The sequence below is a fragment of the Parus major genome, chromosome 17 (genome assembly GCF_001522545.3).
Source record: "Parus major isolate Abel chromosome 17, Parus_major1.1, whole genome shotgun sequence".
NCBI lineage: Eukaryota > Metazoa > Chordata > Aves > Passeriformes > Paridae > Parus > Parus major.
Window position 1 is genome coordinate 9,174,411 of NC_031785.1, and position 27,986 is coordinate 9,202,396.

At 49.0% G+C, this 27,986-nt stretch overlaps 1 protein-coding gene across 4 annotated transcripts in view; it reads right to left on the bottom strand.

Annotated features, from left to right (window-relative positions):
* Positions 1-27,517, bottom strand: part of LOC107212107 (discoidin domain-containing receptor 2-like) — a 31,570-nt gene extending 4,053 nt beyond the window's left edge. The window contains exons 1-18 of one of the 4 annotated variants that reach the window (XM_019008455.2): positions 27,387-27,516; positions 26,469-26,537; positions 26,171-26,316; positions 20,577-20,717; positions 18,639-18,770; positions 14,954-15,056; positions 14,214-14,433; positions 13,584-13,731; positions 13,186-13,291; positions 11,862-12,048; positions 8,236-8,482; positions 7,156-7,248; positions 6,543-6,700; positions 6,099-6,294; positions 4,804-5,048; positions 2,290-2,411; positions 1,794-1,991; positions 372-606 (exon numbers count right to left, since the gene is read on the bottom strand). In XM_019008455.2, the coding sequence (XP_018864000.1) occupies positions 372-606; positions 1,794-1,991; positions 2,290-2,411; positions 4,804-5,048; positions 6,099-6,294; positions 6,543-6,700; positions 7,156-7,248; positions 8,236-8,482; positions 11,862-12,048; positions 13,186-13,291; positions 13,584-13,731; positions 14,214-14,433; positions 14,954-15,056; positions 18,639-18,702 (2,322 nt within the window). In that variant the 5' untranslated portion in view covers positions 18,703-18,770; positions 20,577-20,717; positions 26,171-26,316; positions 26,469-26,537; positions 27,387-27,516. Of the gene's footprint in view, positions 1-371; positions 607-1,793; positions 1,992-2,289; positions 2,412-4,803; positions 5,049-6,098; positions 6,295-6,542; positions 6,701-7,155; positions 7,249-8,235; positions 8,483-11,861; positions 12,049-13,185; positions 13,292-13,583; positions 13,732-14,213; positions 14,434-14,953; positions 15,057-15,488; positions 15,844-18,638; positions 18,771-20,576; positions 20,718-26,170; positions 26,317-26,468; positions 26,538-27,386 lie in introns of those variants that run through there. The other 3 variants (XM_019008456.2, XM_019008457.2, XM_019008458.2) reach the window with 3 other exon arrangements.
* Between the last annotated feature and the right edge of the window lie 469 nt (positions 27,518-27,986).

The window sequence follows — 27,986 nt, forward strand, 5'->3', positions numbered from 1 at the left end:
TACACCCAGGCTTATCTGGAAACTCTGCAGTCAAGGGTGCCCAGAGCAGCTGTGGCTACCCCTGGATCTCTAGAAGTCTCCAAGGGCAGGTTGGAAGGTGCTTGGATCACCCTGGGACAGTGGAAGGTGTCCCTGCCATGGCAGGGGTGGCACTGGATGAGCTTTAAGGTCCTTCCAACAAAACCATTCCATGATGTTCTGTATGTCCAAGGGCATGCTCCTTTCCCAGGACATGAATTATGTCCAACCCCATGGATTTCCCACCAAGAGCCACGTGCAGCACAGCTCTTGGTGCTGAGTGTCTGGCACAGAGCTGTGTCACTGCAGAGGATCAGAGGAAGGAACAAAGAGGGGCTTTGTGCAGTGCCTACCAGTAGGATGCTTTCCCAGGCCATCCAACGGATGGGCAGCACAGCTCTCCCCTGGATCCTGTAGTAATCCCCACTGTAGAGGTTCCTGCTCATGCCAAAGTCTGCAATCTTGATGGTGTAGCTGTTCCCCACCAGGCAGTTGCGAGTTGCCAGATCCCTGTGCACAAAGTTGAGGGATGCCAAGTACTTCATCCCCGAGGCGATCTGGGTGGCCATGTACAGCAGGTTGGAGTGGCTGCAGTAAAGGGAAATACAACAAAGAAAAATCAGTGGAGTTCCCTCACACTCAAGACTTTATTGTATTTGATGTGTGAGTGAACTGTTGTTTTATTTTCTGCCATAACAGTGGAACTAAACTGTCTCGTTCCAGGGCATGAACAGCCAAGATCCTGAGCTGACTAAGGAGGAACAGACAGGCTGTCCCTGAAATTCAGGCCTTCACAACCTGACAACCTTTAGATTTATTTTTTCAATATCAAACACTAATCTTGAGATTTTCAAAGAGTTCATGCATCAAAGCACCAACTTTTTGCAGAGAGACATGAAAAATTAAGCTCAGAATCTCATCTCTTAAAAACCACTTAGCCTGGTATTTCAAACAACACCACTATTGGATGCTTATATTAACATAAGTGTGTCACTTCACTTTAAAGAGAGTTGACTTGGTTTTAAATATGCTAAACATCACTGAAAATAGAAACAGATGCATTTTCCATCTAATTTAATTTTAATTCCTCCATTAGCTAAATGAAGATAGGATTAATAAAGCTGCAGGATACAGAGTTTGGAGCAGGCAGAGCATTCCTGCCAGGACACAGCCCCTTCAGAGCTGCCTCTGTGGGACACTTTCTCCCTGGGAGGGACAGAAGGAGAGGCTGAAGATTTCTGCAATAGCAGAGATGCTTTTATGGCAGATTTAATCCTTCCATTGAGGAAGGAGACAAGTGCCACTGCTCACAAATGTGTTTTTCTTTGCCAAATATTCTCCTTCTGTTGGCTGATGAAATTTTCTTTTTACTGAAGCTCCACACTCAGCTCCTCTCAAGCAATATTTTTTGGACACTGGAAAACATATGAACCTTCTTAAAAGCCTAAGAGACATTCCTGATTTTCACCCCAAAATTCTTGCTGTAATGCAACTGATTTTCATACCAATGAAACATTTGATGGAAGCCCACTAACAAGGAGATGGTCACCTCAATAAATACATCTAAGGTGGCCTCTGTGACCAGAACAGCTCTGTCAGGGACACTTCAGGGACCTCCAGAGGGTTCAGGAACAGCCCCACACCAGCAGGACTGGTGCCCACATGCCATGGCAATGGCCAGGCTGCAGGCAGGTCCCTGCTGGGAAGGCACAGCAGATAAATCTGGCGTCTCTGTATCTCTGATTTATCCCAACAAGGCAGGCAGCTTCTCTTACGTGACACAGGGGATGTTGTTTGAAATGGCAAATTTGCTGTAGATCTCCCTCTGAGACAGGAACTGGTTGAGGTCTCCATTCTCCATGTACTCTGTTATCATGCACAGGGGGTCGTCCCGCACGCACACGCCCAGCAGCCGGATGATGTTCGGGTTCTTCAGCCGGGACATGATCTTGATCTCCTTCAGGAAATCATTCCTGGTAAAACAGAAAACACCTTGGAATCCCAAGCTGTTCCCTCATCTGGGGAGAGCACAAGAGGTGTGTTCTCAGTTCAGAAGGATTTACACTTTGCACACACAGGTGTGAAACTGGTTCTGAGCTCGTGTTCAAACGGGATGAATGCAGCATTTCAGGCTTCCCCTATCCCCCACTCCCTGCTGTGAACACGTGGAACACACACCACAGACACACAGCACTGCCTCAGCAGGGCTAACCTCTGCCTGGGGAGTATTTGCTTTCCTCCCCAGCTGCTTGGCACTGCAGCTGCACTTACCTGGCTGTTTTGTTGACATCTGATCTCAGCATCTTCACTGCCACAAGAACCGGCTGGTGAGTGAATTCTGAGGATGAGACTCCCAGGAACTCCAGCAGGCCATCAGCTTCACAGAGGTGCACCTGCAGGGCAGGAGGCAGAGGCAGCTGTAAGAGCACACACAGGCAGAAAACCAGAGGCAAAACAACATCACAGCCAGGTCACTGGTTGGTCACTGCTGGCAGAATGAACCAGTGGATGACCTGGTGAAGGTGACACAGCTGTGATCAGAAGTGACCCAAGGGTTGGCCCTAGATCCTGACACAACGTGTCCAGGACACAGCCCATGACACAGGAGCACACAGGGATCAAAGCCAGATGAGTTCCCAACAAGCTGCATTTACTGCACTGCTGCAGCAGCCTGGGGCAGCCCAGTTCACCCAGCACCTACTGGGGATGTTCAGGAAGGCCCCAGAGCCTGGATTTGTCTGCTCTGCATTAAAACACCTCACACAAGCCCAGAACCATCAAACCATGGCCTGGCTTGAGGCATTGCTCTGATTTCACTGAGGAGCATCCAAGAACTTCAGCCAGTTATCCAAAATCCTCAAATTCCAGAGGAAAAAAAGGAAGAAAAGTGTGTGCATACGTGTCCCTGATGTGAACACCTCACCTGTACACCTACCCAAAGATAAATAAATACTCTAATGACTACACACAATCCAGTAAATTAACGAGTAATGATATAAAATTACTGCCAGGGTTGTACAAGAAGGGGTGACAAGACACTTGCTTAAGAATTTACCAGAATGTGCATCCAAACGAAGAACTGGGTGGGGAAAACAGACAGACCTGAAGGTGTGGGCAGGAAAAAGGACTGGAAAAGAGGAGCAGACTGGATGTGTCAGTCAAATACTTGCAGCAGTGAGGGGAATGTAATGGGAGCATAATGAATTTTGTATGAAGAGAGCAGCAAGGACTTATGTCACAAGCATGGCGAGGGGAAAAACGAGGCAGCAGAGAAAATGGGACAAACCTGCAGAACGGGAACAAAGGTGGACAAAACCAACAAAACAAAGGTGGACAAAGATGCTGCTGCAGTCCCCCAGAGAATCAATCAGCTGTGGGGAAAGTGCAATCATGAGACCTGGGACAGGGAAGAGCCACAGGAAAAAGCACAGGTAATTCCAAGGTGATGTGTCACCAGGGAGGGGTGCTGCTGCTTCCATGGGAGCAAGGAAGACAAAAAACTGAAAGGAAGGAGAAGTGGAGACCTGGAAGAAGCAGTGAGCTCTGTTTCTAGGAGCACACAGAGCCAGAGCAGTGGAGCAGAGCATGGCATGGCCAGTGTGGGAAAGACTAAGGAGGTGAGAAGGAGAGAGGAAAATGTGGTGCAGTATATTTGTAAAAGAGCCTTTGATCCATGGAAAGGAACAGGCTCTGAATCCATCCTCGAGGAAAATGGAGATGGGAGAGCCATCTCCAATCAATACAGAGGAGGAGTTATTGCAGTTATTAGAAGGACAGCATGAGAGGAAAAGAGAAACCAGAGGCAAGCCAATGAGAAAATCCTCTGTGTCCCACTTTAGGAGCACAGAGCAGGATGCAGGAAAGAGCAGAAAGGGCTACACTGACAGCCAGGTGAGGAGGCTGAAGATGTCAGCACCTCCCCAGGAAACAGTGAGGGGACAGGAAAGGGGCTGGGGTAGGGAAGGTGGGAATGGAGGAACCACAAAGATGGGAACATCACAGAGCAGGCAGTGAAGGGCTGTGCTTGCCAAAATGTGATAGAGAAGCAGAATTTAAGGCTGTGAGTGAACAAAATCTGGGAAGAAAAGACAGTGGAAAAGTGAAAGCAGGAGAGAGAAAGACCTGCTTGGGATGGAGCTACAGATGGTGTGAAAATGAAATAGGGAGAGAAGAAAAGACAAGGTGAAAGCACTGACAGCTTGAAATGAGCTCAAGGAGCAAAGGGAAAGCTTGGCAGAGGACAGATGTGTGCATCATTCTGCCTGAGGCTGCTGACAAACTGGGGCTTGAGCAAGCAGCAATGCCAGAAAATATGAGGGTGCCACAGTGCCTGGGAAATGTCTTTGCTTGGGTCAGTGAGCAGAGCACCCCCAGAACGTCCATCTGTGACTGGGAAAGCTGCTCTAGCCGTGTTAGCTGGACTGTGGAGAGTTTCCAAACCCACATATCTAAAGGTGGGTGACAGCCATCACATTTGAGATGTCCATGGAAGATGCAGAAGTCTGAATTCCCAACCCTGGGTGGGAATGAGCAGATACAGATAGCAGACAGAAAAATTTGCAACTCTTGATCTTTATCTCTTGATAAAGACCCCAGTGGTACCAAGGAGCCTGACAGCTGCACAAGGCTCAGTGGCTTAGCCTGGGGGATTTATCAGCTTTCCCCAAAGGCAAACACACATTTTAAATGCAGAACCCTCAGTCCCACCAAGCAACACCTCAAAAGATTCCTCTCTGCCAGGCACCTCCTCTCTGCTGGAGAACAAGCAGCAGAGAATGGCTGTACCTCTCCAAACTGTCCTTCCCCCAGCTTCTCCTTGAGCCTCAGCTGCTGCCTGGGGAATTCCCCCACGGAGATGTCCTTCTTGGTCAGGGAGTCCACGGTGAGGGCTGGCACTGCGTACATGTTGTTACCAGTCACCCCCTGCAGGTGCACGATGTCGGTCTCGGCGTAGTGGGGGACGTTGTTCTGGAAGCCTTGGTGAGGGGTGGACTTGGTGAGGTCGGGCTCAGCGTAGTCCCCACTGCACACTGAGGGGAGCCAAAGACAGCTGAGTCACACACTCACTCCCCCAGAACCAGCACGTCCCACTTTCCACTCCTCCCGATCCCACAGCTCTGGGAATTTGGCCACCTGCTGGGACACCTACACAGGAGATGCTGCTGTGCTTTAACCAGAGCAATACCTGTGAGCTGCCAGCAAATTCCTGCTCAGCACAGCCTGTTCTAGCCAGCCATGAGAGCTGCAGTTCTTGTCCAGACAGGGAGGTGAGTCTGAAGTGATTTTTTGTTTCTGATTCATCCCAAGTTCAATCAGTTCCCATTACCTGACTTGGGGATGTTTTTTCAAACCTGCTCTGTGTTCCCTCCTGCAAGAACTGATCAAGGCTTCCATTTCTCCCATGTCCTCTGGTAGCAAACTCCCCTCCCTCTTACAGCTTATTCACATAAATATGGGACAATGCTTTAGAATTAACTCCCTGTAGGGTCAGTATTACATAGAATAATTTGTTCTGCTTCAAATTCACACCCTGGCTCAATCCAGCCTCCCTGTGTAGAATAATGCTGGATCTTAGCAACTTGTCAGTGTGAGGAATGCAGCACTGCCTTCACTGAGTACAAAACACTGCTGGAAACATTCCCTTCTGTGTGGGTCCAAAACTGTCCAAGCCACAGACAATTCCCTGCTCTATTTCCTTCTGGTTTCTCTGCAGGAATTTCAAAGAGCCCTGGCTGCAGAGAAAGGTGTTAAAGGTCTTCTCCCAGGAGTGCTGCAGGCAGCATCTCCACAAATGATGTGTGATTGCTCTGACTGCCCAAACCAGCTGCTAGAAGATGACCTGGGTAATACATCAACAGTTGTCAAATAGAATAAAAGGCCACCACCCTCTAGTGGGACTGCTGCTCCAGCTGTCACAGTTCCATGCCAAGAGGTGCCAGTGTTCCACAACACTGCCTGAGCTCCCTGGGCTGCTGCACTGCACAGGAGCCTAAGATGGCAAACTTTGACAAGTGGCACATTTTACCATCTGACAGAAATAAAAGAAGAAACATGCAGCTTCTGAAGATTGACGATGTTACCTGAATCCTCTGCACTTTGGGAGAGCTCTGGAAGCTTTTGGAGCAGTGTAGCTGGCTGGTGATATTCCAAATCCAGTGGGAAAGCACGTTCATAGGTGGGGTTTGACTGGTGGATCTGGGTCTGGTTGTTGGCAATGGTGTAGCTGTAGAAGGAGAGGCGAACTGTGGCATCCTCCTCCAGGATTCGACGTGGGGCCTGCAGAGATGGGAAAAAAAACCCCAAAAACACTGAGGTGATGCTCAGTTGTTAAGTAATGCCTTGGCTGCAACCACAGCAACTTCCAGTAATATCTTGGAGAGGGCTGGCATCCTCCCCTGCTGTGAGAGCAGCTTTAGCTACTCCATGAAGCTGGGGAAACCTTGTGCTTTTCACATAGTTCTGAGCTCATTAGGGTTAATGATTAGTTCTGAACTTGTGTCAACAAAATAGCCCCGTTTTATTACCTTTTCCAACCTTTTTTGCACATATTGCTTCCACAGAATGATGATTATAATCATCAGGAGCAGCAGAATAATAGCCACAAGGCAGCCCACGAGGATGGAGGTGTTGGAGTCATCTGCCTTCTCCCCTATCCAGGTGCTGGTTACAGAAGATGTGGTTCCTGCAGTCACAGAGAAGGAGAATCTGGGGTTAAAGCACCAGAGGGGTTTTCTGTGCCAGCCAACTTCCTACAGCCTGGTAGAGAAAAGATCTTGGGCAGCTCCCTAAACGAGCTGTGTTCACATTTTGCTCTTACCAGAAATTTGCATTCTGGAGGCTCAAAGAGCTAAGAACTGTGCAGAGCACTTCTGCAATCAAAGGTTGCTGTGAGCAGAAGAGATTCCTGCAGTGGATCCATCCTAGAGCAGGCAGTGCTCAGAGTTTCACTGGTCCACATAAATCTCCAGCCCATGTTCTTGAGGCAGCTGAGGCTCACGTGCTGCCCTGTGCACGAGGCACTGCTCAGCCATCCCCAGATCTCCAGAAATGGAGGGAAAGACCACATGAAGTGGGATGTTCCTGTGAAATCCCCCAACACTTGAGCCCTTGGAGTGGCCAAGGGGCAGAAGTCCTTACCCCAGGTGCCCTCAGTCACATTGAGCTCCGTTTCCAGGAGATCCGTGGTGCTTGTGGCTACCGTAACAAAACTGGGATTCACACTCTCCATGTCTGTGGAAGGAAAGGAAATGTGTCAGCCCAGCAAAAGCTCCCTGCTCCTGCCAGCAGTCCCTGCAATCCCAACCCCAGCAGGAGGGGGCTGGTGCTCAGGCAGCAGATCAGGAACAGGAGGGGCTGCTGTCTGCAAGGTGAGCAACAAGCAGCACCCAGGGAATTCCTCCCTCAGCAATGTCCTCTCATTACAGCTGATTAGAGATTTTAGAGCACAAAGTTACACCTTTCCCTGTCAGTCCTGGTGGTTTTCTCCAGGACTTTTGTCCTTTTCCCTCCAGAGCTTTTTATAGCATTTCATGGCATTGACTTCTGCATCATAGTTAAGGCTTATGGAGAAAAAACAGTCAGCCTCTATTTTTTCATAATCTGCTAAACTTGATCTCATCATCTCTAGATATACTTGAATTATTCCTAACAAAACACTTGGCAAAGAGAAGCAAAAATCAATGTCATAGCCAGCAGGCAGCTGGGGAAGTGGAGGCAGGTCCTGATCTCTTCACTCTGGTGACCAGTGACAGGACTCAAGGAAACAGCTGGAGTTGTGTCAGGGTCAGGCAGTTCAGGGAAAGAGTAAGTTCCTTTCCCCAGAGGCTGCTGGCACTGCCCAGGCTCCCCAGGGAATGGGCACGGCCCCGAGGCTGCCAGAGCTCCAGGGATGCCCAGGGTGGGATGTTGGGGGGTCTGGGCAGGGCTGGGAGCTGGGCTGGGTGATCCTGGGGGTCCCTCCCAGCTCAGGGGATTCTGTGATTCTCTGATCTGTTTCAAAAAGAACAACTGCTCTACAGTCTGGTTTTTGGTTTCCCTGGTCGTGCTTCCGCTCATGTGCATCAGTGTCAGCCTGGAAATCAAAGGGACCTTTCAGCCCCTCCAGTACAACCAGTACAACCAGTACAACCTCCCCCTTCCCACCGTGCAGCCCCTGTCAACCCCACACATCCTGCTCCCTGTGCTCCTCCAGGTCTGCCTGAGCTCAGGAGCACTCACCTGACTGGAAGGAAATCTCACTCATCATCATCCAGGTGTCAGCGAAGTAGAAGCGGCACAGGATGGCCTTGCCCACGCGCTGCTGCAGGGGCACGGTGACAAACCTGGCGCTGGGGTTTTTGTCATCCAGGACCGTGGCCACCCCCACAGCCTCGGGCTCCCAGTCTGCAATCAGCCGGGGTTTGAACAGGCACTCCACCCTCTGGAAAATCTTCACCCCCTTGGAAAACATGTTGTTACAGTGTACCTGGGAAGGGGAGAATGGATCCGTCAGGGAGGAGATTTACTGGCACCTAGATCAAGCCCCAGGGATGTTCCTTTCATGAAGATTTTCCATTCCCAGTAGCTCCCTGTATGAATGCAGAATGAGTGATTTCTTCCAGTGTGCAATGAGAACACTGGGCAAAAAGCTATTCTGAAACAGCTCTGAATTTTACCTGCAAAATCTACATTAATGGTCAGATTCTGGCAGGCTCTTCAAAAGGCCCATATAAAAATCCATCAAGCAAACCTTGTACTAATCTAAAGCCTTGCAGAGCAATTATCTTTGAACATTTAAGCTAAGAAGGGAAAGAAAAAAACACACCTAAACTCTTAGAGTTAAAAATTTGGTATTCTTTTAATTGCTTGACGTAAGTAGAATTGTTAACAAGTGGAATTGTTAGGCCACAAGTTGAATTTAACCTGAACTACATGACTCTGTTCTGCAAGTCAAAGATGGATTAGAGTGGAACTAATAACCTGATCATTAATAATAGTAAAGATGGATTGTAGTGAAATTTGTATGTAACAATCTGCTCATTAATAATAGTTAGAATGGACAAAGCTGCAGCTTAAATATTATTCAAAGATCAATAGCTGGAGTGGACAGCCCATGGACTGTGGTCTGTGAACTGTAAAAACCATGTTAGAAAAATGAACTACTGAACCCACCAAAACCCCCAGAGAAACCAGTCTGAGAGGCCAGTGTGGAAACAATGACACAGCAGCCATCTGGTAATGAAACAGTGAAGCAAGGAAGAGCATGGAGAACCCACACCCAAATACTGCTCTTGGATTCTTCTTCTGTCCCTCTTGGCATGAGGAATCCCAGGGATTTCTTTGTCCTTGGTCCCTCTTTTGAGGAACCAGCAGGAGCTATGACACATCACAATTGATCTCTGCCATTAGATGAGGATTGTGTCCCAAATTTCTCAGCATTTAGAAACTTTTAGCAGCTGCAGTCTAAGATAATTCCTTCCAAAAACCACAACCTAGGAAAACCCCAAGCAGATATTCACCTGGCATACACCTGCTCTGGCTGCACCTTGAAGACAAGTAAGGATCTGAGCTTTAGGAAACCCTCACCTAAGCCTGCATCCATCATCATCTCCTGGTGGCTCAGCATCACCTTGAGCTCTGTTATGAAGACCTGAAGCTCAGGACCACAATTATCTGTGGCCACTGACCAGGAACCAGAAGAAATAAAGCGACTCAAAGTCTTCAGTATCCCTCTGCCTGCTCCATTCTCAGTGGTCCAGCCCTCCCCAGAGACCCCAGGAATCATTTCCCAGGGACTGTGGAGTATTTGCCACTGTGACAGCAACAGTTTCCAAACCACCTACAGCCTTGAACCCCATTAATTGCTTGGCCTCTGCGAGGTCCTGCAGGGAAAAGCAGTGAAGCACTAATGAGGACAAGCAGCCTGATGAGCAGCAAAAAGACAAAAGGAGGGTATTTGCCTATAATTAAGACCAGATGAAGCTTAGACAACATTATTCAATAAGGAGAAACAGTCATTCATAACCAGGCAGGAAAGCCTGGTGCCTGGAATATTCAATTTGTGCCGTATTTGGACAGGAGTTGGATGTGTTTCCATCCTGGACAGATACAGAGACATTTTCTATTGCAAACATCTCCTACTAAAGTCCAATTTTACAGCATGCAAGACTATACAATGCAGTTGCAATGTGGCTAACATTTGTCCTTAATACTTTTTTGGATACTGGGAAAGCTCAGAGGACTGGGATAAAGCTAAAAGGTAAGAGGATGCAAAAATGATCCACAGACCACCTGGCCTGTACAAAAGAAATGCAAAGCTGAAGGAGGCAACATTCAATAAATAATGAAGATAATTTATGCTAATCAGAACAGCTTTTTAATTAGATGCTAGATGAAGTAGCTGTTCTTATGATCTGATGTGTTTGGTTTATCAGGATGATTGTGTTTACAAGACAGATTTTTGGAAGGCATCTGTCCCCAATTAGCATAGTGTGGGCTCGTGCAATATATTAATTTGATTAAACATCATCAACTAGTAAGTCTTAGAAATTTTAAGGCATAAATTCTTCTCTGTTTTTCCAAGAGGAATGCATTCCTAAATCAAAATTATTTGCTACTTTTTTTCAATGACCTGAGGGAGACAGCAGAATCACTAGCAATAAAATAAACTAGTGTGAGGGAGGGAGTTTCCTAAAATAATCTCAAGGACTGAAACCTCATGTCAGGGTAGTGAACTCAGGGACAAAAATCTAAGTGATGCTTTCCACACTGGACTTTTATCCTGGACACTAACAACTTGGAACTGAATTTTAGCATGATCCCAAAGCCTTAATGACCACTGGCTCCCTCCCTCTTGGCTTGGAGGATTACTATCATCACAAGATTCACAAACAAAGAGGAATCATCCAAAAGCAGGAAATTGGTACCATTCTTTTATGCAGTTTGATGGAAAGCCTGAGTCCAGATCCAGTTTCTGTACCTCCAAAAGAGTAGACAGCAAAGAATGAAAGGATTGGGTGACCGCTCCAAAAATGACCCTTGGTCTCACCAGGAAGGCATTGACAAGTCTGCCAGCTTAGTACTGAAGCAAAGATTAAAAGAGTGGTTTAATCATAGTGTAGAAGCAGAAGATTTCTGAGAAGGCAGGACTCTTATTTTTGCCAGCAAAAACAGGCAAAGAGCCAACAGTCACAAGTTAAAAATAGACAAAATAAAACCAGAGTAAGTAACCACCAAAACAATTTACTTAAGGATGTGGTGGGTTCTCCTTCATTTGAAATCTCTACAAGAAAAGCCACCAATCCTTTTTAAAAGATCCTGCTGTTTACTACAGACTCAAAGTTCAGCTCGTGCTTTTCCTGTGTGTTTAAATAATTTCCCACAGCACAAGCACAGGCTGAGGCATCCAGAGAAATGTTTGGTCAAAATGGAAGCACAGCCACATTCCTTTACCTCAGGGGTCAGTAAATCCTACATCCTAAATCCATCTCAGCTGCCTAAACACTGCTTCAGGTGTCTGCTTTTTATTCCTTCAAGCCAAATACTGGAAGGAGAGTCTGAGCACTGAAGAAGCAAGTGCTCACCTTCTTCACCTTTCTACACTGGAAAACTTGGGATATCTCCTGCTCAAATTCTGCTGCCAGGCACTTTGTGTGTCCTCATGCCTTGGGAAGAGTACTCAAGGCCAGGTTGGACAGGGCTTGGAGCAGCCTGGTCTAGTGGAAGGTGTCCCTGCCCGTGGAAGAGGGTGGAACGAGATGAGCTTCAAGGTCCCTTCCAACCCATTCAGTGTCCAGAAGGGGCAACCTGGAAGCCCCCAGACCCAAAAAGGCTGTCCCCCCTGGAGAGGGACCACGCTGAGTTACCTTCATGGAGGTGAAGTTCCGCGGGCGGTCAAACTGGAACTCCATTTCCACGGCGCCCGTGCTGAAGCTCTCGTTCCTCCAGCCCACGTAGTCATAGCCCGGCCACACGCGGTACTGGTGGCTCTGGGTGAAGTCATCCAGCCCCAGCACTCCATCTGTGAGCTGGCCCAGCCCTCCATACAGGTGCCTGGCCAGGGAGAACCAACAGTCAGCCACAGCTCCACGGGGAAACCACACGTGTCTTTCACCTGGTGCCAGCAAAACATCAGTTTTCCTACTCTTGACCCATCCTGGACAAGAATTTGTTTGCTGTTCTTATGCAGCACCACCTTGGTGTTGTTTGGGCTGGGATTTTAGCATCATTCCCAGGGAAAAGGCAGAAGATTTTGCACTGGTGTCAAGGACCAACAGCAAAGCTGAGCTACAGGCAGAGCCTGTGGAGAATGAAATCAGACACTCTGGAGAATGACACTGTGTGATCTCCCACATCTCACCAGGCATGGCAGGAACACTGCTCCATCCTGTGCTGGGGAACCTGTGGGGAAAGTCCTGCAGGCAGGCACAGGAGAACAGGAAAGTGGGGAGGGAGACCATGGGCAGCACATGAGCCACAGCCAGCTCTGCCCAGGATCATGTCTGGCATTGCTCCTGAGAGTGTTACTGGCTCTTCCCAAGGCTGATCAGACTCTTTGCCAGGACCCTGCCTCATTCCACTCCTATGTGAGGGTACAGAGCCCCTCATACAGTTTTCCAGCACTGCTCCTGAGCAGAAGATGCCAGTGTGGCACAATTCTGACTCCCCCTGCAAGTCCTTGGCTCTGCAAATCCACCCCAGGTGAGCCCTCCTGTCACTAGAGCACAGGTATGTGTGCCTTGGAGCTGCAAAGCAGGATTTTGGAAGAGGCAGATTCCTACTACCAGGCCAGTCAGGCAGGTGAAGTAGAGATTAAGTAGTTTCAAAGAGTCCTGGCTTAGCAGGTTGGGTTTTGTGCCTACACCTGCAGCTCCCTGACACTCCCCAGCACACCTGGGCTCCTCAGTGCTGGTCAGCTACATGCAACACCTACTCTGTATCTAAAAACCTTTTCCTTTTAAATATCCAAGCTCTACTGTATCAGCCCAGCTCGAAACCATCAGATATTAATACACAAAGACACAAATATAATTAATGATTAATATATAAAGATATAAATACATTGTTACCCAGCATCTTCCAACATCCTACAAGCACAAAGAAGCTTTTGGGATACAAGACATCAGTAACAGGGTGAGTAGGAAAGAATTTTGCACAGTGACAGAGAGAGAAGAGGACAACTTCTCCCACCTGCGCTCCTGGTAGCCATCGTAGGTCGAGTCATTCAGATAAACAATGGGGAAGCCAGGAGCTGCTATTGTCCCTCCTTCAGGGATGCTGTAGGATGCCAAACCATCTAAAAAACAAAGGCCATACACCTCAGAAACACAGCAGCAGCAGCGTGATCTTTTTATTTATGATGTGGACCAGCAGCAGCGGTTCCACGGGCTGGGGGATCCCTGTGCACGCTCGGGGATGTGGGGGAGCCCCAGCCAGGGCCGTGCCAGGGCTGTGCCAGGGCAGTGACAGGGCGGTGCCAGGGCGGTGCCAGGGCGGTGCCAGGGCTGTGCCAGGGCAGTGCCAGGGCAGTGCCAGGGCTGTGCCAGGGCTGTGCCAGGGCGGTGCCAGGGGTAGGAACAGGCACTCACCGTGCCAGACGCAGCCATAGAGCTCCACCCTCATGCAGACAGTCATGGGTGCCTTGGTGACGGGGATCAGCCGCACGAAGCGCGCGATGATGGGCGGCCGCAGGTCCTTCAGCACCACGTCGTAGGTGTCGGTGTTGCCGTCGATCACCTGGAGGAGAAAAAAGCCACGGTTTTCCTGATTTAGGGGAATCAGCTCAGGGGACTTGGACAAAGGAAGAAACTTCAGACATCCCCTCTGGAATAAAAGCACCTTTGCACTAGCTCCACAGTAGAAGAGCTGAGAATCCTGCCCTGAGAGGGGCAAAGGAGAAGACACACCTTGTGTAGCACCTCCACACCATGCAGCCGCTGTTCCTGAGCACGCTGTTACTCAGGGCCAGAAAGCCCAAACCAGTTGTGTGAGAGACAAACCCAGCAGCAGTTTCCAGTCCTGGCCACTGCTGATCCCAGTGCTCCCCAGTGTCAGCAACGCTGCAGCGCTGCTGGATGATACCAGATAACGCACAGCAAGCACAGAGCTGAGGCACGACACGCTGCTCCAGCAGAGCCAGGATGAAGTACAACACATCAAGCAGGATGTGGAGGATGTGCCTTGCACGGTGCAGCTCTCCAAGCTCCCCCCAGGCTCACCTTCCTGCCCCTCCAGGAGATCCAGCGCTCCCCGTTCCGGCTGTAGTCGATGCGGTAGGCGCGGGCGAACTCCTTGCCCGTGGCGCGGGCGTGCCGGCCCTGGGTGCCCACCAGGGTGATGAAGAACAGCTTGTGCAGGTCAATCTGCAGGAACTGCACATCTTCAGGCTCCAGCAAACCAGCTGGGCACCAGGCTCCATCCCCCTCTTCCCTCTGTAACCTGAGGGGACAGTCATACGCGTTAAAAATAATCAGATTAATTGAGGAAACACACAAAACTTTGGAAGATTGGGAGGAAGCAACAAAGCCAGCAATGGCTACCAAATACCTCTGCCCTTTGATGGTCAGCTGAGGCTGAAATCCTACAGGCAGTTTTGCCCTGTGCAGAACAGCTCCTTAGCCCCAGATATCTTTCATTAACTGCTTGGAGTAATTTCTTCCCCAGACATCAATTTCCAAGGTGATCAGAAACAACCCTGCTGCTCAGTAGGGAACTGCTCACTGCCCTGTAGCACCACTTCATTCTCATGGAGAGGGATTTTTTTTTTCTTTAATATTTAACCAGAATTTCCTGTACCACAGCTGTGAGAGCTGCCATTGCCTCCTGGCCTTTCTCTGTGCCCAGATTGAGTATGGAAGCAGCAAACAAGGTTTTAAGGGTAGGGGATCTTCTTCCTCAACAACATATTGGGTATTTAGGGGAAAAAAAGGACTGAATTTGTTGTCAGAGGTGAACCCACCGTGCGTACTGGGGCCCTGTGGAGTCGTACCACTGGCTGGAAGCAGTGATGTCCTCATCCCTGATGGTCCCCTCGTGCATCCCCAGGGGATAACGACAGATTGCTGCAAATGGGAACACAGACAAGCAAACAGCAAAGATCAGCACTCATTTCTTTTAAAATCACCAGGAAAGTTTAATTCTAAGGCTATCACACCCAGGGTATAAACATGGTAATGCTAAAATAAGGAATGCAAAAAACAAGAAGGATTAAATACTTCATAATTATCATAAATTGAAAATTAGACTTACAGTATCATTCAGCAGAGCCCAGGCAAGGCAAAAATTTTACAAAGAAACATTTTAAGAGCGTAAAATCCCAAACCATATCATTGTTATTGGTTGCATGGGCCCATTTTACAAGGACAAATTATTCATCAATAATTTGTCAATAATAATAATAATAATGACATAAAAAGGGAGCTTTTGTTCAAGATTTTTCTTCCCCTGGAATAAACTGGATGCTTGACTTGTGTTCAAATGGGAACAATTATTACCTTCACCAGCTGAGATACAAGGGAGAAGCTAAACATCTATCACAGATGACAAGTCAAGGAAAGATCTGCTCTGTGCTGTCACTGCAGGCTGGAGTTCACATCTGACCATGTCTGTGCTCCACAGGAGCAGTTCTGGCTGCCTCTCCCTTGGGCAGGGCTGCCCTGGGTGTCCTCCTGGTGTCCCAAAATCCCAGAATGGGCTGGGTTGGAAGGGACCTCAGAGATGATCTCCTGCCACCCTTGTACCAGACCTGGATACAGCTCTACAGGAGTTGCACTTCAAGGATCCACGTGGGTCCCTTCCAACTCAGGAGATTCTGGGATTCCATGAAATCCATTCAAGCAGGTTCAGAAGCTACAAGACAAGACAGAGGGATGAAAACCACCTTGCTGTTATCACTACACAGAATAAAGCACCTCAGGCTGAATAACTGCCTGACAGACCTGATGCAGAAATGTGCAAGCAGAGGGTGGTGCTTCAACAGGGTTTGCCTGCAGCTGTTAGGCACTGTATCAGGGAATGTGTGATGTTCTGAGTATTCCTAAATCACCAGGTAAAGGAGATGGCTGGTCACAACATTTCCTAATGATACCAGGTTACTTAATATTAAAAAATATTTAATATTTTTAGAGATTGTGGGAATACCTATGAAACAAACTAGAATTAGTGTTAAAGCACTGCCTGTATTCATGGTCAGATGCCAAGCAGATAAGGAATAGAGCTCTTGCTCCTTCCTTCCCTCATCAAAAGGCAGAGAGGGCAACACAGATGATGATGAAGATCAGCAGCCTCATCTTTACAGAAGGGATTACTGAAGTATGACAAAGATCATTTAGATTGAACAGATATCCTCACTGCCTCTCAAAACACCAGAACCAGGAGGCATCAAAAGGTCAGGTGGGAGAGTTCAAAAACAGAATTATAAATCCTTAACCTATTAAACTCTCCAACACCACAATTTCCCATGGGTTCAAAAAAAAACCAGCTGAACAAACTCACAGCCACCACAAGCAAACAAATAGCCAAGCACTGGCTCTGGAAGCTGCAGTGATCTGAGGGATCCCTGGGGCAAAGCTCAGCTGTGTGCCAGCCCATCCCTGCACCCTTTCAGAATCAGAGGGATGGGACCCTGGTAGGGGTGGGCTCCTGGTATCACCCACAACATTCACAGCCTGGGGTTTGTCAAGAACTCCCTGGGAGGAAACTGCTGTCTGCCTCACACAGGAGCAATTGTGCCTGCTGGAAGCCAAGCAAGAGTTCCAAGTCCTGCACAATCAGGTGATTTGGGGAACCAAACCTCGACTGTCTTCACTCTCACCTGGCCCAGCACAACCTGATCTGTTGTGAGCTATGGGTAAAAACATGGAGAGCTTCCAAAAGGGTGGGGTCACCATCTGAGAGCAGAAAGTGCTCGTTGTGCTCCTGCAGTGGGAGTCCTGTGTGCTCACACCTGATTTAAAGGTCAGACATGCACTGGCCAGCAATGGCAGATGGAAAGATAGTTGGGAAAGGCTCTGGGGGACTGACTCCTCCTGCAACCCTGAACAAAACCCATTTGTTCACAAGCCCAGGGCTGGCACCAGAGTGTCTTTGGCATTGAGGGATGCACTCTGTGGGTGGCCACAGCTCTCACCAAAACCAGCAGCATGAGGCTCTCACCACGTGCACCTATCTTGAGCAAAACCATCTTTGGGCTCTGTTTAGGGTTCTCCTGAGCCTTTACTGTGCACTCAGGAGACACTGGGGCTCAGAGAGGTGGCCCAGCCTGTCTGTCAGGGAGGTCAAACTGCTGCAAGACAGGAGGACTCACCAGGACCCTGCCACACAGCACTGAAATCACCCCCAAAGCAGCCCCTGGGGGTTATAAGGCAATGCAGGACATGGAGCAGGCCAGGAGGTCAGGATAATCCATGGAGCCTCTGGCATCACAGCCAGGAGCACCAGCTGGGCCACAGTGCTGGAATCTGTCTGGGAAGAGCAGGGCCAGCCCCAGGCAGAGGCATTGGAGCAGCTGGGGGAGCTGAGGGAGCAAAGCTGCCCGAGGATGTCACAGGCAGAGCTGAGGAGTGTGAGGGGTTATTTCCTGATGGAAGGGATTCCTGCAGGAGGTGGGAGCACAGAGCTGTGCTCAGAGCCCACCCACCTCCCTGGAGCTGGTGTGGAAGGGCCATTCCTGCACCAACAAAAGGATTCTGCATGGCACTGAGCCTCCATCTGCCATCCCTCCTCCTCCATGAGGCTGAGCAGTGGCAGCCCCAGTCGCAGGCTGGGTGTGTGGTGTGTGCTCAGGGCAGGGAATGCTGTGGAACAGGGAGCACAGCAGTGCTGCTGAGCTCCCCCACAACCCTCACTTCGCTTCTGGCTGCTTGCAGCACAACCTCAAACCTCTGCAAATATCCACAGGCCAGAGCAGGGTCAGAGGCAGCCACAAAGGGCTCCAAACAAACAGAGCCAGCCCCAGCAGAGCCAGCACGGGCCCTCAGGGTAGCGCTGATGCCTCACCACACCTCCAGCCAAGCTGGAAAAGGATTAAACTCATTTATTTCACAGGCTGTCTCCAGCTCAAAACACCTCATTACAGGAATTTTTGCAACACATTGCAGACCATTATCTTATTCATCTCCATCATGACTGTATCCTGCCAAATGGTGTAGGATGAGAGGTCCTGCTCTCCACAGAGACTCACAGGCTCGTATCTCCACCCTATCCTTGTGCCAGGTGAGGTTTTCTATCTGTCCCTCCACGTTTCTCTCCCCAGAACGTCCCTTGCTGGCTGGAGAGCTGTGGCTGATGCTTTGCTAACTGGTAATTTGTTTTCCAGAGCGAGCACAGAACCTCTGAGCCAGTCTGGAGAGAGGTTTGTCCTGCAGGCCACAGAGCCAAAGCGATGGGGGGACATTCAGAGCTGAACACAGGCCTGGGCAGGCAGAGAAAGGAGGATGTCCCTGTGCCTGGGCCTTCCTGGGATGGGCAGGAGAGTGCCCCACTCCAGCACAGCTGTCCAGGAATATCTCAATCCATTGATTCAAACCAGTGATTATCTCTACATGCAACCTTTACACTCAACCCCCACGAGAGGCAAAGAAAGGCTGAGAAGGAGCACACAAAAGGTGGGAGAAGAGTCCTCTCCCAGCCTGGCAGCTCCCTACCAGGGTTGACTTCGGTGCCAGAGGGCTCAGGCAGGGAGGCCAGCAGCAGCATGCAGAAGATCATGGTAGCAACTGGAGGTGCTGCACAGGGTCAGACGAGTCCTTCAAAGGCAGCAGCTGCCATCTACATCTCTGAAAGACAAAGCAAAGAGAGAGGATGAGTCCTCCAGAGCCCTCTGTGCTGCAGGGTTGCCGTGTGTCATCGCCTCGTGATGGGCTGGGCAATCTTCCCTGCCTTCAAGAGTGTCTTTGACCTCAGCCCTGCTCTGCTCATCGCCAGATCAGAGGCTTTGTGAAGAACCAAGGATCACTTGACTGTCTACACCACCCCTAAAGCCAGTGCAATCCATCTCTCAGGCCCTCAGCTGCCATGACTCCTGGGTGGATGGATGTACCTTCTTAACTGCTCTTAAACAAGTCATCTCTCCTGAATCAACACTTCACTTTCCTTACTAAATTAACAAGTAGTGAAACTGCAGCTGCAAATGAACCTGGACAATCCAAGCAGTCTCCCCAAGCAGGCTTTATCCACCTAAAACTTGGCACCAAGTAGCCAAGCAGGCACCTTGGGACTTGCCACACACCTTTAAGAGAAAGGTCCAAAACAGGGTGAAAATAATCTCTCCCTGCACGTCCACACTGCTGCCAAAAGTGCAAGTGCACTCACATGGGTGAGCACACTCCATTTCCTGTTTGGAAACAAGGAAAATAGCAAAGGCCTAAACCCTGGCAATTCCACTGGAAAGCCATGATAACACCTAAAGGAACAGGAGGTCACATCAGCAGTTCTGTGAATTCTTTATGTCCACATTCACTACACAAAGAGCCTTGGGGGGCTCCCATCCTGGAGGATAATTTAACAGAAGGCAGGCTAGAGGCTTTGTCTCATAATGGAATGCCAAGAGAAAAGAAAACAGAACAAATCCATAAATGCAAAGTTGCCAGGACAAGAAGGTGTTTGCTCAAGAATCCTCAGAGTTTTAATAAAAAGGCAACACTGAATGTTGGGATTTGTTAGTGAAGGAGGAGAGGCTATAAAAGGGCCCATCACTGTGCCAGTGCATGCATGCATGCAGAGCATCAGATGCCATTAGCTCAGAGATTGGTAACAAAAGGCTCTCTTTTTCCACCCAACATAATTAAACTCTACAAGTCACAGCCCTGAGCTGCCCTGGATACCCAAGGGACTGGATATATTCACAACAGACAGGCACACCACAGCTCCTTAAATCCAAAGGTAAAACCTTTGGCTTGGGAAATCCCCCAGCTGCAGATTGCTGGACGCCCAGAAGCTAAATCGGGGTTAGAATCACTGGAGCTTGCCCTGTTTTTATTCTCTTTCCTAAGGATATGCTACTGGCCATTGTCCCTGCTGGATTCCATCAGAAAAGATGGCTCTGAGCCTGAAAAACAACTAAGGGCCTTCTTGGGAAGGGAGCCAAACACGCAGGCAGGAGGGGGAGCTAATGCTGGGTAGCTGTGCCTTGCAGTGCCCAGCCAGGCAACCAAAAAACACCTTAAAACCACCAGGTCCCTCCTGCTTCAACCACCTCGTGGCTCCCTACATGAGCAGCCTGGCCAGGGCTGGGAAGGGGCTGTGATCCTGTGGTGAGCCTGCAAAAGCAAAGCACAAGCCCAGAGCTCAGCAGGAGGGTCTGGCCAAAGAAGAGGTTTTGACCAAGCACTCTGCAGCTGTTTGTGCATCCAAGGTCATCCTTCCCCCCCAGGAATGGAGGGAGGTGAAGAGGAAAGGAAAGCTCCAGAACTGATCTAGAGCTCACCTGTCAGCAGCTCTGTGCCTACAAAAGCTGGCTTTGCATTGGGCCCTTGCCTAAAGGGAGGACAAGCAGGATGAATCCTGTGTCTCCATTGTCAACAGAGGAAAAGGCTGGTCTGGACTGGTCCTGTCACTCCCAGATTGGTCACATGAATTCTCACCTTTGTGGCAGTGGTGATCTGCTCCCAGCAGTTCAGCCCTGCACAGGGACCTCAGCAGCTGGTTCAGGTTCAGCTGGGTTTGTTTTTCCCCACCACATTTGGTTCTCAGTCCTGGATCACCAAAGTGCCTGTCAGTGAGTCCTGGGAGAGGAGAGAGCAAACAATGCCATTTCTCAGCTTGTAGAGCTCCACAGCAGCTGCTGTTCTAAGCAAGGTCAGCAAGAGTGGTTTTCACACCTTCAGAGGGTGAAACATTTTGAAGGAGCTCCCAGCTGCAGAAATCACTGTTTGAGGAACTACTGATGCTGATTGGTGCTGAGTCTTAATCTCATCCAGAAGTAGATTGGGTTCCCAAACTGCACACTTCCCAGAGCTAGGACACCCTGGAATTACTACTAAATACCATTTTCTGTACAAACTGCTTGGGAATCATCTTACTAAGGATGTTTTCCTGTGTAATGGCTCAATACTTTTCTTTCAGCTGCATTAGAGTCCTTTGCTGTACTCATGCCTATCTTCCCACCCTGCCCACACATACACTCCAAGTGCCAAAACTACAGCACAAGCCCAAAACCAGCAAAAACAGGATTAGCAACATCCTCTGAGAGGCAAGAAAGTGTTAAACTCTGTTCCCAGGCCCGACTGGATCAAGTTGCTAATTGCTAACAGCTGGCTGCAGGAGAATAAAATCCTGTTACAATCATTGGGAGAGTGGAAAAGAAAAAAAAAATCTCCTTGTTGAAAAACTCACTAAGAAATGCAAGAGGGCACTTTTCCTCAATAAAGCCAGCAGATACCATAGCTGAAAAGTCAGTCCATGCCTCCACAGAGGAGCAGCTGGCTGTGACCCAGCGCTGTCCCCAGCACAGCAAAGGCTCAGCAAGCACAGGAGGGAGCTATTCTTCAGTGATGTGCATGAAGAAGGTGGGACTTGGAGCTCCTCCAGGTACTGCTCTCCCTCCAGAGATCTATTACAGAGGTCTGGAGTGTTTGCAAGCCTCTCTAGATCCCAACCGAAACAGGCATTTGTTTTAACTGGTTCCTTTGCAGATCATTACCCTGGAGTGGGACCTGATCCCATTCCAGATTCCCAGAGCCACGCCAAGAAACTCCACGGTCGTGGGCAAGACCCAGAGTGTATCACACACAGAGCTCTGTGCACAACAGGAGGAGTTATCCTGAATCAAAGCATCCTCAGAAGAGGTCCAGGAACAGCCAAGGAGGACTGGATGGCATCTCCTGGCATTCCTAAAGGAATTCAATGGGGAAGAAGCAAAGCTAATAATTGGGGCAATGTCTGATGCTTGAAGAAATAAGAGGCTGGGAAATGTGATTTCCATTTCTCTGTCTCCAAAACAATGGTAGAGCATTTCTCTTTGCCTCAGAGTTAATCTGAGAGACCCCAGCCCCAGAAGTCTTCCCCTGGAGCACACGCAGCTCCAGCTTGGACCAAACAGAATTTGGTGATGAGAACACTTAGCAGAAAGAATTCAGCCCATGGACTCAGACATGAGGCAGTGCCTCACCTACAGCCCAGAGACATGCTGGTGTTTCTGCACAAGACCAAGATAAATCCTTCAGCTTTTTCCCACTGCCTGTCACCCAGTCCTACAGGAGTGGGGGTGTCCTCAGTTTGTGAAACTGCCCAGAGCACAAAAACAGACTTGGGGATAAATGAACATGCATTAAATATAATTTAATCCATCCATCCATGGCCAAAATTAGAAACCATTAGAAAGACAAAGCCAAAGATAAGGAAATGCAAATTCACTGGTTTTAGCTCAGCTAAACCAAAACCAAAGCCTCCCCACCAATGCAGGGCAGAGGGGAACTGTTCTCATCTCAACTGAGGAACCTGGAAGCATTTCCACGACCCAGCCAGACCTGCCAGGACCCTGCTAGGACATGGCCATTCCCTGAGAGCCCCCCACCCAGCAGCAGGGGCAGGGGAGCCTCCAGCACACCCTCCAAAATACACATCCCCTCAGCTGCAGAGGCTCCAGTTCCCAACTCCAGGCTCCAGAGCCGCTGTTTCTGTAGGACAGAAGTGGCAGAAAAACAAGATTGTGCACAGACCAGCAGTTCCAAGTACCTCCCTTCTCCCTGCACAAGCAGCAGTGTCCCTTACTGTCCCTTCCCAGAGCTTCCTTCCCACCCTCTCAGGCCCAAACAGAACTCAGCACACTGATATTTTCACTGTTCCTAAACACTGGCATCTCTCTCCAGCTTTTTTCTTTTAACAATCCTTAAAATATATCAACTAAAAGTCAGCAATAGTTCTCTCAAGACCTACAATCTCCCACTGCAAAGTCTCACATAGCAACCATCCCCATGACATGTTAACCACAGAGATGACAGATGGGGTATTAAGAGCACTCAATCTAAACCACCTTCCTCCCTCCCTGTTCTCAGGGGGCTCCACCATAACCTTTTACTTAACTGTGCTCAAACTTGCACTCAGAAGGAGATCAGGTTGCTGAGTCACAGAATTATTTGGGCTGGAGGAGATCCCCAGGAGAGCATCTAATCCCAGCTCCAGCTCCAAGCAGGGTTAGCACCAGTTTCAGAGCATTCTGCACAGGGCTTTGTCTTAAAAGCCCCCAAGGACAGAGGCTCCCCTCACCTCTCTGGACAGCCTCTCCCACTGCTCAGCTGTCTGAAGAAGGAAAACTTTATCCCTCTATCCCAAGGCAGAAATTCCTGTTATCTCATCTGACAATCACTGTCAATCCTCCTGCTATGCACCTCCTTGATAACCTGCTCTTGGATATTCCAGAGCCTCCTCTTGTCCCAGCTAAACCACCCTGACTCCCTTGGGAAGCCAAGATTCAGTATTAATTTAATTGGTATTTTCTCCCTGGTGAGACAGAGGCTCCCTCCATGCAGTGGGACAGCTCTAGTCAGATTTTGCCATGACTTTCACAGGGAAACTGGATAATAACTGAGTTTGTCCCATGCTGAAGTCAGAGCGTGGCAGGAGCACAGCTCCCCAGCCTACGGAGTGCAGGGATCACATTCCCACTGGTGACTATTTTTGAGGGGTATCAGGTGGCACTTTCTAAATCAGCTCGTCCAACACGGTGCTGAGAGCAGCAGGGAGACTCTGCCACCCTGGCCCAGGGCGAGGGCAGGGGTGGGGATGTGGATCAGAGCCCACACAGCTGCTCAGGTGGGTGTTTCTCAGCTCAGAGCCCACCAGCCGTGCTGAGGCACGCAGGAAAGCATGAAGGACGTGCCAGGGATCAATCCCTGCCCAGACACAGCCTCACCCCCAAAGCAAAGCCTCTCCTGCCTCCTGGGAGCAGCAGCCTTTGGTCGACAGCAGGGTTGCATCCCTCAGGATCCAGGTATACAATGTCAATAAAGCTACTTTGGCAACCAGTGCAGGAATCTTATTAAACCCACAATTTGAGAATTTAATTTTTTTTTTTTTTTGTACAGGATCTGCTTTCCATCAAAGCCATGCTCCTTCTTTAATGTGACAGAGGTTGGTCTCCACTGCCCGCTGGTTACCTGCTCCCTTCTCCATTTTAAAACACTGCTACAACATTTATGTTTTCCCAAACTTTTGGATCTCCTTTGGTCTTCCCAGCTTTATTACAAATTGGCAGCCAGGATTCAGAAAGCTGCTTTGCCAAATTGTTTTAAACAAACAGGTTCCAGTGTTGCTCAAATTTCAAAAGACTTTGAAATGTTATCTTGGGTTTAACACCCTCCCTGGTTACCAGTGCAACGGGAGGTATTCCGAGAGAACATCATCCAGCTTCTCCACAAAAATGGGAAAGAAATGTTTTACTTCTCTGCATTGTTATCAGCAATCACTTGGGTTTAAACTTTCCCAACAACATAAGCACCGCTGATTAAATTTATTTTGTTTTACAGATATTAAAATATTTCTCACTGCCCCGTGATACATTTGCTCTGCTTTTTCAGTTGTCTCCAGCTTTCCTTATCAACTGCCTCCCTTCAAAAATAAGTAACAGGTCCTTATCTACAACCTTTGTTTTGCAAATTGCCCATGGTTGAGCCTATTTAAAAGCCAAAACATGATTACTGGGGAAAATGCTTTGCAAAACCAGAAGAGAAGCAAATCCATTGCATAGGGCTGCAGGTAGTACCTGAGAACTGCTGATTTCTGCAAGGGTAGAAGCCAAACTCCAAGAGATGGTTCAGTGAAAATCAAGCCAGAAACAGCATTTTGGAACCTCTACTAATTGAGCTGCCCATCTAGTCTCCCTCAAACCACCACAAATGCCGATATTATCAAAAAGCTACATTTTATGTAATTATTTACATTGCATTTATGTAATGTATGAATTGCAATTTCTCTTCATATTTGTAAAAATAAAACTCAGAGCACCTGTAGCTGGCAAAGAGCCCCCACCCTTTGCTTGAGGAGCACTATGGGCTCTGATCCAGTGGCACCAAAAAATGTTAATAAAAATAAAGAGCCATGCCCTACAGCCACAGGAAGATACCAGATTTGAAGAAGCTTTTCCAATATCAGAAAGAGGCATAACTTATCATCCCTTCAGTGCATTCCACAGACTGCAATAACTCCAAACACCAAAATGCAGTGGGTGGGAAGGGCTCCAGCCCTCCCCAGCACCCCAGGAGCCAGAGGGGACATTACAGGCTGTGACCTCAGTGGGTACCATTTCTCCAGAGGCTGAGCACAACCTCCAGCCAAGGCAGCCAAGTCTGGGTACACACAGCTGCTGCATTTGGCTTGAGCAAACTTTGTTTACGACCCAAAGTGGTTTTAAAGTTTAATTTATGAAGTGCCTGGCAGAAGATGGGAGCAGTGAGTGGCAACACTCACACATCACCTGAAACACAGCACCAAGCCTGGAGACCCCAGTGAGGATTTCCAGGCAGGTCCAACCATGTTCCACTGGCTTTACTATTTACTAGTACAGCTCTGCAAGATAAAATTTAACTTCTCATGTGCAGAGATTAAGTTGCCATTAATTAAACATTCCAGCAAAATACCTACCATGACTAGAGACAGCTCAGAGAAGATCTTTGCTTGTCACAATGTATTTCAAGCAATCAAATCAAATCTTCTGCTTGTAAACAATGGAAAAGCCAAGAACACAGGAAAAAAAGCTCGAGCAGCATTTCACAGCTTGGGCAAGGCAGAATGACCAATTCTGATTAAATTTCTTCAAGACAACAAAGAACAGTAGCCCACAGAGTTGTAATAAGATTTAGCAATTACAAGGCAGGTAGCAGTAGGAAAATCATGGTATTGTTTGAGGCAAAGGGAAGAGAAACAGGGGAGATGAGAAGGGAAAAAAGAAACACATAAAACAATGATGCCTAAACCAAAAAAAAAAAGGACCCCATTTACCTCTTTTCCATATTCAAAATGAATAGAAATTAAAAAACAACAAATTAAAACTGAGGAAATGAAATTCCACAGCCTACCATGTGCATTGAGCCTCTGGGACATATTGCCACAGAGCAGTGTGGGAGTAATTCAATAAAATATTGGAAGTAGATCTCCATAATAAGAACATCTGCAATTCCATTAGCAGAGTGAAAGAGAGCACACTGGAGATAAATTTTCCTCTAGCCAGGCATAAACAAACCAGGAACTAATGTGAGCAGAGGGTTCTCTCCTGCAGGTTATTCCACAGCTGGCTGCACTCGGGCTCTGGGGCTCCCCTGTGCCTGTGATAAGATGGGTGCCTGAGTAGGTGGGCTGTGATCCCAGCCAGTTTGGCAAGCTCTGCCTCTGTGGATAGAGATCACATTTCAGTTTTCAGCAGCTTATTGTGCAGCTTCTCAAAAAGAGAAACAACACTACCCACTTTTTTATTTTTTATTAAAAAGAGATTATCCTCTGTGACACAAAAAGAACAGATGAAATTTCAGCCCAAGAAATACCTGTGGAGCAGTGAGTGACCCTGGAAGGCTCTTGGTGGAAATACAGCTATTTTGAAAAGTTCTCAGCACCTGAAAAAAATGGGTTTACTGGGGAAATAAATAAGATTTTTATCTGGAGGGGCTGCTACCGGAGAGCCCCACGGTTAACCCTAACAATAAGGATTCTCAGGAGCACCTTCCTGCACATTCACACTCCCATGTTTCAGGGTAAATGGGAGCCTGAGAAAGTTTAACAGTGACTAAAACTGCAGTAGGTGCTTGAGGAGAGGGCAGGGTCTGCCTCTCCTCAGGAGAAGAGGTGAGAGCACAGGAACCCACAGGCCCCGTGTGGGGCAGGAGCTGCTGGGGCTCAGGGGACAGGAGAACATTCCCCCAACATTCCCACTGAGCACAAGAACTCACTGCCAGCTCTGTTTTCTGCACATCTGCCCCAACCTCAGCTCTGGAACATCTCAGCAGCTCCTCAGAGCTCCAACCCTCCTGCCCAGAGCCCCCAGCCAGCAGCAGGCTGTGCCCCCAGAGCACCCCACACGCCCCAGAAGTGTCCGGGCACACATCCCTGAGGGACATCCCCCATCCCTGAGGGACATCCTGCATCCCTGAGGGACATCCCGCATCCCTGAGGGACATCCCCCATCCCTGAGGGACATCCCGCATCCCTGAGGGACATCCCGCATCCCTGAGGGACATCCCGCATCCCTGAGGGACATCCCGCATCCCTGAGGGACATCCCGCATCCCTGAGCCCTCCCAGAGCTGCGGGAAGGGGACACCAAGCCACCCTCTCCCTGCCTTGGCAAAAAAAGCCTTCACCTCCCCAAACCCCCTCCACAGCTCCCAGCAAGCTTTATCCAAGGACAGAAAGCAGGGGGAGAGCTGACACCAAACTGAGAGGCAGGTTAATCTGGAAGGACCCTACCTGCCTCTGCCAGGGCCTGCTGAGCACGGGGAACTGCTGCTCCGTCTCTTTGGAACTCCACAGGTTGAGCCAGGCTGTAGTTTCGACATTCCTTGCAACTTTCCACCAGCACACACATGATATGTTCAAACTTGAGTAACTCCTCCCTCCTCCCTCCCTCCGCACACACAGACAGGCCCAGGAGATGGCCCTGCCTCTATCATCCCGGTTCCTATAGCAACTCCTGACCCAGCAGATGGAAACAGAGCTGTTTTCTAGGCAAATCTGCCTTCTTGGATTCCTCTGCTCTTCCCTGCTGTTGGCCCCTCCTTGCTCCAGTGCTCTCCCTGGGGGCTGCTCTGCTGGCACCTGGCCCAGACTTTGCCTGGAGGAAGGCCAAGCTTTGAATTCATTTAGTAAAACCACAACATAAAGCAGCTCTCCTGCTCAGGAAGCAGGGCCCGTGTAGTCCCAGGGGCAGGCCAGGCACCGCAGAGCCAGCCTGCACCTTCTGCTTTAACGCAGCATCCCGGCAGGAACAGCTCCACTCCTCATCCTCATCCTCATCCTTCCCCAGCAGGAACAGCTCCACTCCTCATCCTCATCCTTCCCCAGCAGGAA